Below are 13,993 nucleotides of genomic sequence, written 5' to 3' on the forward strand. Positions count from 1 at the left end.
GCGGCGGGCAGCGAGTACGACTACGTGAGCTACCAGTCCGACCTGGGCGCCTACCAGAGCGGGCGCTTCTACCCCAAGCCGCACCAGTGCGTGCCCATCCCCGCCGACCTGCGCCTCTGCCACAGCGTGGGCTACGACAAGATGGTGCTGCCCAACCTGCTGGACCACGAGACCATGGCCGAGGTCAAGCACCAGGCCAGCAGCTGGGTGCCGCTGCTCAACAAGAACTGCCACATGGGCACCCAGGTCTTCCTGTGCGCCCTCTTCGCGCCCGTCTGCCTGGACCGGCCCGTCTACCCCTGCCGCTGGCTCTGCGAGGCCGTGCGCGACGCCTGCGAGCCCGTCATGCAGTTCTTCGGCTTCTACTGGCCCGACATGCTCAAGTGCGACCAGTTCCCCCAGGACGACGTCTGCATCGCCATGACCACCCCCAACGCCACCGAGGTGGCCAGGCCCAAAGGTGAGCCCTGCTGTGCCCGAGGGGCTGGCACGCTTCTCGCTCCGGCTCCGGCTGGACCCTCGGGCTCTGCGGTTCTTGAGCGCGGGGCGCCCCGATGCCCAGACCTGAACCCGTGCGGTGGAGGCGGTGTCTGTCTTGAAGGAGCCCGATTTCACAGGTCCGCAAAACAGTGTCACCGCCAGAGCAGGGCAGCAAGACCCTCCGTGCCTGCCTGGGGAGCTGGGGAAAGGGAGCAACCAGCCAGGCGCAGGCTTTCCCAGGGGGCTGTGGTCAGTGCCCGCGGGGCTTGTTTCGGCACGGAAAAACCATGCCAGGGGCTGCCGAGGTCTGGGGAGAGGGACAATGGCTTTGAGCAGGCAGGTTTCTCAAAGGCAGAGCAGCTCCTGGCTGGGTTGGCTGGGTGAGGTGCAGGCAAAGCCGGTTGTCGGGCTGGGCTGGACGCGCTGCTGCGTGCTGCACGGCAGGAGTTGTGCTGACACTTAGCTCCTTACCTAAAACTTTCTAAGCAGACGCACGGCACTGAGCTGCACCGTCCCTGAGACGGCTTTGGAGCTTGCAGCCAAGGGGGGCCACGGAGAGGAGACAAAGGGCTGGGAAGGGGATGCCGCTCTACCCCTCCTGTCCTTTTGGAGGGGACAGGCTAGCTTGATTTTTGCGGATGGCGCAGGCATACGGCTGCTCTGCGGCCTGGGGACAGCACGGGGCTAAGTGGTCCCAGTGCCTCTTACCCTATGCATCCAGGGCTTGTGGGGAGAGAAATCTGTGTTCGCAGGAGTGCTCGAGCCCAGTTACTGTTTGCAAACAAAGCGCTTTATGTTCTACGCTGGGCTGGGAGCCCGAGCCCTGGCCCTGGCCCCTGCCCTCTCCCCGGCCCAGGCTCGCCTGGCTTTCTCCTCTCCAGGGGCTGGATAAAGTTTCGCTGCTTTTCCCAGCAGAAATTGTGCAGTGCTGAATCCTCCCATCAGCGTGTCCCGGCTCCTTGCGAGGGTTTGGGAGCGAGGCGTGACATCCGCAGTGTGTCTGCAGGAGGCAGGGGCATAGGCAGTGTGCGGGGGTGCTGGCACAGTCCGGAGAAGTGGGTGTGGGACAAGCTGTGACCCCGGTGTGGGGGCAGAGGGGTGATGGGCATTGGCGCTGGCACATCCACACAGGGAGCTATCCCCCGCATGGGTCCCAACCAGCTGGCCAGCACAGGGCATTGCAGGGTTCACACCCGCACTGCAGGGAGCTCCTGCCCCACCATCCCATAAACACCCACCTTGCACTTCGTGTCCCCAAGCCCAGGACCCTCCTGCAGCAGCGCCCAGGGAAAGGGGAGCCCTGCTTCCCCCACGGGGGCTGCAGTGTCACCACGGTGAAGCCAGCTCAGGCCTCCAGCATTGGCAAATTTGACTCAGGCTGTGGGAAAGGCTTGTCCTTTGAGCCCTGGAGGCTCAGGCTGTTGTGGCAGCCTTAGGGCACATCTGGCGGCCTCTTTGGAGCCTCGATTCAAACCTGGAGCTCCGTGAGCTGTGCTGCGACGGCCACAGCTGCACCAGGACCTGGCACCTGCCTGAGGGGAGCGTGGCCCTGGGGACAAGGGCAGTCATGGTATTTTCCTTTGCAAGCAAGGGGGCACGCATCTTGTGGAAGTGTAAGCTCATGGGAGGCTGGTGCTGGGGTGCCCATTGAGGCAGTCCTGCGGTCCATGCTGCCAGCAGTCCTACCATGCAGCAGAGCTGGCCACACGGGTGCCCAGGAGGCACAGGGAGGGGGAAAGACCCCTGTGGAGTTTGCAGCTAGGACCCTGGGCAGGCACTTTGCAAGTTGCCAGGGGCCAGGCCGCAGCAGGTGCGGGCAGTCTGCTGACTCCAGGTGCATTGGCTGCAGTGGGACTCCCGGATCTCACAGCAGCGCGATGCTGGCTGGGGTCTCCTCTGCATGGTAAGCAGAGGGAGGTGGCACCTCTGTGCTGGACTTGTTGCTGGAGGTGCCTCATTTGCAAGAAGCAGCAGCCACCAGAAGCGCGAGTGCCCATGTTGATATACCAGGCATAGTCTGAAGCAGCTCGGAGGCCCTGGTAGCACGCGTGCAGAGAAGGTCTGGGCTTGCACTGGAGAATGAGGACCTCCGGGACCCAGAGGAAGGCCCATGCTGCTTCTCGCCAGTGTCCAGGGCAGGCAGGCTGCTCCCCAGGCTTTGCACCCTCCACCTCCGCTCTGCCACAGAGTCGTGTCACGGATGTACCCCTCTGTACCCCTGGCCTCCCCATGGGCGAGCCGACAGGCCTGCAGGCTCCATGCCCTCTCCCCAACCCGCTCAGCCTGCGTGAACCTGACCTAACCCAGAGCTCCTTGCATAGTTGGGCTGGGGCTGGGCTGGGCTGGCTTCCTGTGGGCTTAAACCAGGCCAGGGGCCGGTGCTGCCCCCTTCCTCACTCCCTTCTTCCCGGGTCTTAATAAAAGCGAGTCTGCCAGCTCCTTCCCCATTAACACCTCTGCCGAGGAATTCGCTCCCCGCGCTGACCTGCTGAATTCCTTTCTGCTCCAGCACAGGCCGCAGGCCCCCAGGATGCACCAAGGGACTCGCAGATTAATATAGCATTACACATTCCTTCTTCTGCGAGCCTGCTCCAGCACTGTGCGGGCTGAAAGCTTGGCGGGGCAGTAGCGGGCAGGAGTGCTGCCTGGGCGGGAGCTTGGCCCCTGTGCAGGCCCAGGTGGGATGTGACCTGGGTTTTGCCACTGACCTCCCCTCTCCCCTGTGGCGTGCCTCAGTTTCCCTTCTGCTGTCCCTTTGTGTGCACAAAGGGGCTCAGTCTTGATGAGGGCATGCATGTCACAAATGCCTGTGTCCTGGCTCTCGCTACACAGGTTCCAAGGGGATTGCAGCACAGTAAGACCCTGGAGTACACATAGCAGTGTTGGCTTTTTCAGGGCTAACTAGTACCTCAGCCCTGTAGCAGAGGTTGGGGGGGAGTGCTGTGCCCCTGGGTAGACAGGGTGCAGGTGACAATAGCAGGAACAAGACTCATGTCCAGCAGGTGCCCCCCTCAGGCTGTCTCAGTGTTGGGCATCAGCCTTTGGGCACCCATATGTGTGGGAGGTCCCTGTTGCATGCAGCACCTGCGGCAGCGCGGGGCATCATGATGGCACAGACTGCTCATGCCCATGCTGAGCCTGAAAGAGCCACTCCTGTGCCAGGACGCTGCTTCCTCCCTGGCTGGGAAGCCTGGTGGGCTGCAGGCCAGACCGTGCAGTGCCCAGGTCACCTCAGCTGAGCGCCTGGCACCAGAACTGCTGCTGCCTGCCAGCTCTGCCCTGTTGTGCTCTGGCCCCAGGCAGGCCTCAAGGCTTTTGACAGGGCTGGGGGCCAAGCGGGTGATCCTGCATACACACAAGCTGCTGCTGCTGCCAGTGTGACCCTGGGGCAGGGAGCACCCGAGGGCTTGTGCAGGAGCAAAGACTCGCAGACCTGCAGAGACCCTGTGGGACATGCAGACCTGCATGCTCACACTGCAGTGGAGGGACGTGCCCCAGGCCCCCACCTGCCTCTCACAGGAGCCCATGAGGTGGGTGGCGAGTGCCTCGCTGGAGGCCAGCACAAGGGGTCTGCAATCAGCAATGAGAATCCAGCACTGATGTCCTCTCTTCCTCTCTGTAGGCTCAGGCGTGTGCCCCCCCTGCGACAATGAGATGAAGTCGGAGGCCATCATAGAGCACCTCTGCGCCAGTGAATTCGGTAAGAGGCCGTGCGTGACATCTGCATGAAGGAGAAGGCATCATCGGCCCCAGTGCCTCCCCGTTCCCAAGTGCCCTCCTCCCTTTGCCCATGTCTCAGCTCTGTCCTGTCTGCACTTGGGAGGCTGGCTGCAGTTTTCAGGGGTGGGTAGCAGCTCCCTGCCCCAGCCCCCTTGAGCACAGTCTGCAGGGCTGGTGGGAGCAGTCTGGTCTCTGCCTTTCACTTCTATCTCAGGCCATACAAACAGAGGTGTTTCTGCTCCACGGGGCCCTTGCCCTTGGCCCTGGTCCCAGAACGTGACTGGCTCTGGATCAGCATGGCACCACACTGGGTTGCGTCTGCTCTTGGTTGGGGGCATAGGGGCCAGACCCACACCGGGTGCTTGGTGCTGCGAGACCAGAACAGCTCAATTGACATGCACGAGGGACAGTGCAGTGGCGGGGCTGGGTGGGGGTGGCCCCAGACCCCTGGGCAGGCAGTAAGCCTCTCTAGTGGGTGTTGCCCCACGCAGCTAGGTCGCTGGTGTGCCTCTGAACACGTGTGCCTCTAGATGTCACTGTTGTGTTGCTGGAGGTCAGTGGGAGAGAGTGGGACGACAGCGGATCCCGGTGGTCCCAGTGACTCGGGCACCAACGCCTGGCCAAGAAGGTGGCTCCGTCCCGGGGCAGGGTACCTGAGCTCTGGATCCCGGCACCTGCTGCGGCTGTGCCCAGCCAAGGCTCCTGGTGCGGTGTTCACTGCTGCTGGTTGCTGAACGCAGCCTGGGTGCTCCCAGAGGGCTGCAACCCCAGCTGGGGCTGGCTTCTGGACCAGTTGCCCTGTCTGGGCAGGCAGGCAGGCAGGAGGAGGGGGTTGAGCTCAGCTGCCTCAGTTTCCCTAGGGCAGACCCCGTGGGCAGGGCTGTGCAGCCTGAAGCCCTGCTCGTGTGGCTGGGGACAGGCAGTGTGTTGGCAAGAGCCTGGGGTGCCCCAGTCTCTGCCCCTCGCCCAAAGGCAGGACTGTTCAGCCAGGGATGTTATCTCTCCCTTGCTGCCCAGCCCATCAGAAGAGGTAGGCATGATTTTGGTCTGCGATGAGCGAGGAAGTGGCCTCCAAGGACCTTGTTAAATACCGAGAGGATGGTGTCAGTCAGCATCCCTCTGCCCAAGAGTGCACTGGCACTACGTGGCCTTGCTGAGAGCATCGCTAGGCTCAGAAGGCCACTCTGCCTTTCTCCCCCAGCCACTTGAGCAAGTAGCGGCCCAGGGTCAAGGGCCAGGAGCGCACGGGCCTTGAGGGTGCCTTTGAGGCACTGTCCCTCGGCAGGTCGGAGTGCAGATGCCTGGGGTGGGACCAGGGAGCTGCTTGAAGCAGTGACCCTGAAGCACTGGGTGGAGCTGTGCCGAATGCGGGCTGGCTTACAAGCGCAGTCGGAGGTAGACAGCGCTTTGGCAACCCTAGAGGGAAAAATCTCAGGCTGTCCAAATCGAACACAGCGCCCAGCGGCTCCACAATCATCACCAGCCCGTGCAGCTCTCCTGGCAGGCTGCGAAAGGCAGGCTGAGTGAGGTGTGCGTTCCCCTGCGTGCGGCCAGTCCCCCACCTGCCCTGCCTGCCGCCTCGCCTGGCCAGCCCTGCCAGGCTGGAGGCCAGTTGGTTCCCAGACAGGAAAACATCAACAAGAACAGCTGGGCAGCAGCCTCCCAGGAACGTGTGGGCTTCCCGCTGGGTCCTGGAGCAGCCACAGCATCCAGGAGGGAGGTGGAGACCGGGGACTTACCTGGCTCTGGACATGCATGCTCAGGTGTCTGCTGCATGCAGTGCCCAGCTGCAGCCCCCTTCTTGTGGGGCTCCTTGCCTCGGGGAGGAGGGAATGGGGCCTGGCAGGGGCATGCAGAGTGCCCTGCAGGCCAGATGCAGCGAGATGCCTTCTTGCGCCGCAGGGACAAGCGGGGCCCCACAGAGTTGGGGGAGGCGCACTGGGGGCTGTGCTGTTGTGCCATCAGTGGGAGACCTTGCCAGAAGATGTAGGCCACTTGTAGGAAAACCTGTAGGCCGCGGCCAGGCTGAGAGGAGGTGGAAATGCAGCAGGGGTTTAAGCCAGCTCTGTATTGCAGCACAGACAGCTGAAGGCACATGAGCTGTGCGGACACGGTATCATCTCTAGAAACCATCCCGTTCACAGGGGAAACAACCGGGGCACAGCCCAGTCCTGGAGAGTGAGAGGATGTGGTCCCACTGCCCCATTTCTTCCCAGAGACTCCTGCACACCTCATCTCTTACCTGCGGGGCTCAAAGGGGTGGAAGCAGGAGGAGAAGGATCAGTGCAATGCCAGCCCCTCACAGGAAGGCGCCCACTAGGAAGGCGTCAGCTCTTGGAAGGCTCCTCGGAGGCCGCGAGCACGCTGGGGTGGGTGTTTAGTCTGCAAGCAGCGCTGGAGGGCAATTGGCCACGGAGGATGGCTGTTGGGCATTGCAACAGTCGCCGAGCTGCTCACACGAAGGCTTCTCCTGAGCTCCCACCAGGGAACAGCCAGGGCAGTTGGCATGTTGCAGGCCCCTGTCAGTCCTGGTGCATGCAACGGGCTGTGACTCCAGCGCGCTAGCAGGGCGGCTGCCGGCAGGTCTCTTGCCCCACTCTGTTCTCACCAGCATCTTGCCCCACTGCTTCTCATGATAACACTGCCTTAGGTGCTTATGACGTGGCGATGCTTTGCAGAGTCGCGGCAGGAGTTCGGGTGGCTGGGGTGCAGTCGTAGCTGGGGAGGGTGGGCGCAGCTGTTGGTGGCGTGCAGTAATGCGATGCTAGGGCAGGGAAGGAAGGGTGCCATGTGCCACGTGTGCCCTGGGACAGGGACCAGGGTGCACCGGGCATGTAGGAAGACCCCTGGCGTGGACAGCAGGTTCCTGGCTCCTGTCTGTGGGAGCCGGGTGCTGCTGTTCCTTTACACTGCAGCAGCTAGGTTCAAAGTGACCCGTGCAGGGATGTCTGCATTGGGTTACAGCACGAACGGGGCTGGCAGGACTCGGTGGTACCAGCGCCAGGCCTGTGGCTGGAGCCTGGTCAGTGCTGGAGGGCGCCCACCCCTTCTGCAGAGTGTCCTGCGGTTGGGGCTGGATGGGGCTGCCAGACCCCCAGGCTCTCTGCAGCCCCTGCACAACTCCCATGTGACAGGGACACAGGAATCTGAGAGGTGGGGTCCCCTCTGTGCCCCATCCCTGCCATGCAGCTCGGGTTCCTCTCTCACCTTGGGCCAGGCTGGGCCTGAGGCTGCTCTGGGTGATTTTATTTACCCTTCCTGCCCTTTGTGCAGGGCACACGGGGTGGGGGGCTCTTGTTGCAATGGAGACAGGCATCAGATCAATACATGCTATTTATTTTTCCCCTTGACTGACAGCCCCTTGCCTGCAGCCTTCTTCTCTTACAGCCTAATGTGTCTTCTGGCAGGTTTCCTCGTTCCAAGAGATTTTCGAGGCTGGAGCAGCAGCATTTTTCTGCTCCCTCTGTCTCTCTGCCCCCACCCCTTGCAAGCCAGGGGGCCGGAGTGGGGCCCTGCCGATGTGCTTTGGGCAGCAGCCTCACAGCAGGAGGGCTCCCTGTGCCCCCTGGAAAGCAGGGGCTGCTGCGGTGGGCAGTGCTGGAGGGTCCGAGGGCAGCAGCACGTGCCCTACTGCCCTAAAGTCTGGCGTGAGCTGATGCTCCAGCTCAGAGACCGTGTCTTGGGCAGGTTTGCTCCAGGCCAAGCCCCTTGCACCCATGCAATGGCTGCAGCAGAGCTAGGACCACGTCCATCTCTCTCATGCTGCCGATCCCTGTGGCAGAGCCCCATCCCAGCGACCCAGAGTCTCTGGCCCAAGGGAGCAGCAGGCCAGAGGGAGGCCAGGTTTTCTCCTTTGACAGCCTGAGCCCACAGCCCTCATTGACAAGAACTGTGGCCAGCACCGAGCAACCCCTGGCGTGCTGGACCCCAACCAACTTGTGGGGGCCCTGCCGTTCCTGCAGCCACGGCTGCCAAGACCTGATTCACCCTGAGCAAGCAAACATTTCCCTATCTCCTGTTTCAAGTGAGCGGAAATTGGAGCAGACGCGTTGATGTCTTCTGTGCTCGCTGCTCTCCCCGCGTCAGCGACAGTGGAGCCTGGCTACGATCTGATAGGGGCCCTCAGCAGTCAGGGCCAAGTTCCTGGCTTCAGTCCATGGGGGCTGCACATCGTCTCAGGAGAGGGACAGTCTGGCCCTGGAAACCCTCTTCATGGCGGCATCACCACCCAGCCTCGGCGCTGGTGGCATGTCCCTCAAGCATGCACCATGTGTTTCAAAGGAGCCAGAGGACAGCCAGGAGGCCAAGGCAGGAAGGATAGCTGGGGTCAGAGCTGTGGGGCCGCCAGTCTGGGTGGGGAAGCATGCCAGGGTGAGAGTCTCCATTTTCCTGGGGGTGGCCCTTTGTCCTATGAGTCTGTTGGGCCTGCCCAGGTTTGGAGCATGTGGGAGCAGCCCCCTGGGCCGTTGGCGCGGGAGCCAAGGGGCCGCGGTGGGTCCAGGGTTGGCTGTGCTGCAGACTGCCCTGGGCTTTGGCGCTCCCAGCCTGCAGGAGACCGCGGCCTCGATTTCTGGCGAGCGCTTCCTGGGGCCCTGGCGTCCGCTCCAGCTCTGCCGTCTCCACCTCCCCCTCAGCCCGAGATGGATTTGGGCTAGTGGTGGGGGAGCCACAGCGCTGGGGTCCATGGGAAGGAAGCTGTTTGTTTTGGCAGCTCACCCGGAGCCCGGAGCCAAGCCTCGCTCAGTCCTGATAACTCCTTTGATTTAGATCCTGCTCCTCCCCTCCCGGGCCAGGCTGGGGCAAAAGTGTTTGCTGGGGCTGGGGCTGGTGCGGGTATGTGCTGTGGGGGGGCTCCACGGCACAGGTCTCACGAGGGCAGCTGTCGTTGGAGCTGCCTTTCTGTACATGGACCCCAGAGGCTTCACTGTGACTCCCGGGCCGGGCTGAAGAAAGCCGCTCTCCCGGCACATCTGCCAAGTCTGCGGCCCAACATAGGGAGCAGGGCTGCAGGTCTCAGATGTCGTGGTGGCAGTGGCTGACCAGTCAGGCGTCCTTGCTGCTAGCAGCACAGCCCAGCTCTGTGCTTTATCTGAGCAGGTGATGGCAACAAGCCCATGCGATGGCACCGGGAAGACCTCGGTTGGTTATCCATGCATTTCTTGGGTTTGGGAGCAATCTGCTGCGGGGCAGAGAGCGGCCAGCCCGTGGTGGTATGTGCGCGGGGGAGTCCTCTGCCTGCGCATTACCTCCAGAAAGTTTGTCATGGTTGTGCTGAGCTGCCTCGTTGTGCACGGGCCATTGCCAGAAAGGTTTGTCCCCATTCGTTGTCTCTGGTGTGTAAGCAGCTTCCCCAGCCCTGCAGCGTAGCTGCGCGGACCCTACAGAAGCTGGGGGCAGCGCAAGGGAAGCTGCAGCCTGACCTATGCCTCGGGGCTTAGAGCGGCACTGGAGCCGTTCCTTTACTTTCTGGACCTGTTGAAAACCGACCTCAGCCGAGCCCATTAGCCCCTTGCACATCCTGATTTCAGAAAACAAAATGGGAAGAAAGTTCCCCTCTGGTTTCTAGTGCACTCCTCCTTTCCTGCTTGGGAGCCGCATAATGCAGCGGGGCTGGCAGGCACAGTGGACACTCCTGGCGCATGAGCAGATCAATCCCATCACCGCTGCTGCCAATGCAGTGGCTGGGAGCATGGGGGTAATAGATGGATCCTGCTGCCTTTTCAGGGTTGTCATCACCATCTCCTTCCACCCTGTGTGTCTGGAACGGTGCACGGAGCTGCCGTCCAGGACTCCACGTGCGCTGCGCCCTGGCAGCAGGGCCCAGCCCAGCAGCCTCCCACAGAGAGCCACTGCAGGGTCCCCCCCCGCCAGCACCACGGGCCCTTGTGTGGCTGCTGCCACCAGCGAGACCTTTCAGGCGCAAAGTGGGAGGGGAACCCCCTCCCCGAGCACTGCTTATCGGCGACCCCGCCGTAAACCCCCAGATGATGGAAAGATGTTAGTCATTCTTGGCCACGTGCGCTTCCCCCAAGGAGGTGGCGGAGCCAGATGGCACCCGAGCGCTCTCTTAATGCACAACACATTTCCCTGGCTGTTCCCATGCACGCTGCATTCCTCTCCCCGGCCGTGGCGAGGAGCATTCATTTTGACTCAGGTTGCAAATTGCTCGGGAAAGCGTGGAGCCCGGAGAGGGGAACAGTCTCTATTGAAGTTGGATCGGATTAGCTCTCCTCCGAGGGGAAGGTGCGAGCTGGCTGCCTGCGCCGTGCACCTTGGTTAGCGCTGCGCGGGGCTCCTTCCCCCCCCCCCCATTAGACACGCCTGTTTCCAAGGGGGCCTTGTTGCTCCAGCGCAGAAACTTGCAGCACTTGGAAGCTGGTTTGCAGGCACCCGCGGGCCAGGGGCAGCTAAACAGTATGCTGGAGAGGTGAAGTCGACCTTTTAAGTGGCCCGTGCAGGCATCTCGCTTGGTGCCGGTGGAGCAGGGAATAGTGGTGTTTATTCAGCTAACAGTTTGCCAGCAGAGAGTGCACAGTGTCGGCTAAATAAGTCCCTCTTTCAAATCAAAAGCACCCAGCATGGGTTGAGGGACTGGGCTGCTCTGAAAGGCCTGGCCAGTCCTTTGGCCTGTAGCAGGGGACCCGGGCCCGCTTGCTGGCGTGGTGGGATGCTCGGGGCCAGGGAGCTCTGCGGGGGAGCCCTGTGGTTTGTGGCTCTGGGGCTTTTGGCTTCAGGCCCACACAGCGGCTCGCCACAGCCTCTTCGCAAGGGGCTGTTGGTCATTATTTCTGACTTGTAATGCCTAGTCCCTGGGGGGGCCCAGGCTGCTGGCCAAACAGGATCCATCCCAAAGCGCTTCCCTCCGTGTATAAGGTAAGGGATGAGAGGCAGAGGCAGTGCTTAGCCAGGGTAGCCTCATGAAGTGAGGCCAGCCTGCGCTCTCCATATTTCCTGCTTAATTAGTCTGTAAGGTGCATCCCTCTACCCCCGCACAGGGTTGGTTTGATTGAGTCAGCCTTGCTCAGGAGCTGTGTCCTTCTCTGTTGTTTTCTAGCTCTGAAGATGACGATAAAGGAGGTAAAAAGGGAGAACGGGGATAGGAAGATTATCCCGAAGAAGAGGAAGGCATTGAAAATGGGCCCCATCAGGAAAAAGAACCTGAAGAAGCTCATCCTCTACCTAAAGAATGGGGCCGGGTGCCCATGCCACCAGCTGGACAACCTCAACCACTACTTCCTGATCATGGGCCGGCAGGTGAAGAGCCAGTACCTGCTGACAGCCATTTACAAGTGGGATAAGAAGAACAAGGAGTTCAAGCAGTTCATGAAGAAGATGAAAAGCCCCGATTGTCCCACGTTCCCGTCGGTCTTCAAATGAGGCGGCAGCCAGAGGGACTCCTGCTGGTGTGGACCTTGCACAGCCCTGGCCCGGGGCTCACACATCCCCCCCCTCTAGTAGTGGATGTTGTCCCCACCCCTGTTTTGTTTCTTTGTCTTTGTTAGAGCTTCCTTTCAAGGTCTGCCCCAGCGTCCGTACCCCCCTGGACACGGGCATCGACAGTGCGACACCCTGTACGGCACGGTCACCCGCTGTCGACACCTGCGGTGTGGGATGGTCCCTGTTGCTGTTGTGAGATGCAAGCCTGTTCAGACGTGGAGCCTGGCAGGGAAAGGAAAAGTGGGGAGGTGAAACTAGAAGGATAGACCAGAAGGGACCAGTGAGACCAGCCAGTCTGACATCCCGTGCCACACAGGCCAGAGGGCTGCCCTGAATTCCCTCCTGTCTGAGCTAGACCGTAGCTGTTAGGAAAACATCCAGTCTCACTGTAAGGATCTCCAGCGACGGAGAATCTGCCGCGGCTCTGGATAAATTGTCCGATGCCTCATTTCCCTCGCTCGGAAAGCCGTACCTTGTTTCCGTTTGACCCTTGTGCGGCTCCACCTGCGGCCTTTGGAGCTTGTCTGTCCATCTGCTGGGCGGAGGAGCCCTACGTGGGCCCAGGGAAAATCCTAAATGGCCTAAAACCAGGAACAGCTCCCGCTGGCCCTGCTGCAGGTCCGCTTCTTGCTGACGCCCTATTTGCAGGTGCTTTTGAGCCCTGTCCATTAGCCAGAGTTGTCTGGGTCGCAAAGCCTTGCAGAGGGCAGCGTGCATTGCATCAGAGCGATCACCTCTACCAAGCAAGCCAGCAGCCTCACACACGTACATCATGTTAGTTGGGCAGGATCTGTTTCCCAGAATGCTGTAATGCCTGGCATGAATTGTATTGCCCTCCCTTAAGTCTGTACTAACTCCATCCCATATCAGTCATTCCTATTTTAGCCTAGATCACCCTATTGAATCAGCCTAACATGGACTTGCAAATCCCTGGCTTCGAGGTCTACACTTACTCCTGTCATCCTGGTGCATTGATTCCTTTCTTAGCTCAGGGGGCTGCTGATTTCCCCCCACTCTTTTCCCCTGTGGGTTTTGCAGCTGCTTTTTCTGCAGGCCATGATGCAGAGAAATGCCTTTGGATGCTGTGTTAATTGTAACAGAGCAATGCAGTCAAGACAGGCATACTGTGGAGAGTCCCTGCGGGGTTTCTGAGACCGGCTTCTTTTCCCTGATGCAAAACAAACTGTTCCAGGCCACGTGCTTCGGTACGAGTTGCTGTTGGACCCCATGCGCTCGAGTGCCACAGGTGGCTGAGGAAGCTGGCGTGAAACAGCCACCTGGAGCTAGAGGAACCTTGGCCTGGCATTGACTGTGGCCGGATGGCAGCAGATGCAGCAGGCTTCGCTCCAGCTGCCTGCAAAGCAGCTGAGCTGGGCAAAGCTGGTCCGGTCGCTGCGGGGAAGCTTGCCACTGGCAGAGCGCAGGGACAAGGAGCGGTGGTTTTGCATCACAGAAGAGTCACTGAGCAGATGGGAATTTGCAAGAGATGCAGTTTTAGGGGCTGGTGGGCAGCTAGTGGGCTCCTCTCAGCACTGCTTCATGTTAGGGACAGTGCTTTGCACCCTGACTTCTACTCAGGGTGGGGCAGCAGCTGGTATTTGCATCCAGCTCTGCTATCCCCAGTGGGCAGCAGGAAACCAGACAGAAATCCAGGTCACGTAGGCTTAAAATCCTAGTCGCCCTGTGCAGGCAGGCTCATCTCCAGAGAGTGCTTCTCAAACCAGGGTCCGGAGGCATGCGGGGCTATGGTCCCGAGCAGGATGATACGCCTTTGCTCACTAGTATCTTGCATGCAGCATGATCTTGCTGGTTAACGGGGTTAATCCATTTCCTACACTCTGTTTAATAGAGCAAGTTTAGAAAGACAGTGCCTGGGAAACACTGCACTGTTTGCAGTTCCCTCTCTTGTGCAGCATGTTCATTACCCGGGAGCTCTCGTGGCGGGGGCACTTGCCCCCTTTTGCTGTTCTGGGACTAAAGAATGATCTCATTCTGGATCCCGGGGACTGACACCATGCCAGGCTCCACAGCCAGCCAGACGGTGCATCCGGGTTAGGGGCAGCATCACTCTGCCTTGGCACAGGCCTGAGGAGAGCTCCCAGGTAGCACCTTGGAGCTAGGCAGTGGAAAAGGAATTTGTTACTGTAATGACCAGCTGAAAGCAGCATATTGCTGTATGGTAGCAGTTACTCTGACAGCTCTCTGACCCCCTGTTCTGTCCTCTGCGAAGACCCTTCTTCCAGGTTAGCACCTACTATTTCAGGCAAGGTTTTCTGGACATTTCTCTGTTCCCAGAGAGTAATTCTGGTCTTGCCAAATTGCTTGGCAAACTGTCAGCAGTTCGGAAAGCGCCTGG

The 13,993-nt window shown here is 60.6% G+C and overlaps 1 protein-coding gene across 1 annotated transcript; it reads left to right on the forward strand.

Annotated features, from left to right (window-relative positions):
- SFRP1 (secreted frizzled related protein 1) lies at positions 1–13,611 on the forward strand (the record flags this gene model as incomplete). The annotated part of the gene is made up of 3 exons (XM_019545898.1): positions 1–460; positions 4,103–4,180; positions 11,255–13,611. Coding segments are annotated over 3 exons (861 nt in total), but the record flags the coding sequence as incomplete, so codon positions are not given.
- Positions 13,612–13,993: the final 382 nt, after the last annotated feature.

Source organism: Crocodylus porosus, unplaced genomic scaffold (assembly GCF_001723895.1).
Source record: "Crocodylus porosus isolate Cpor-Errol unplaced genomic scaffold, CroPor_comp1, whole genome shotgun sequence".
Taxonomy (NCBI): domain Eukaryota; kingdom Metazoa; phylum Chordata; order Crocodylia; family Crocodylidae; genus Crocodylus; species Crocodylus porosus.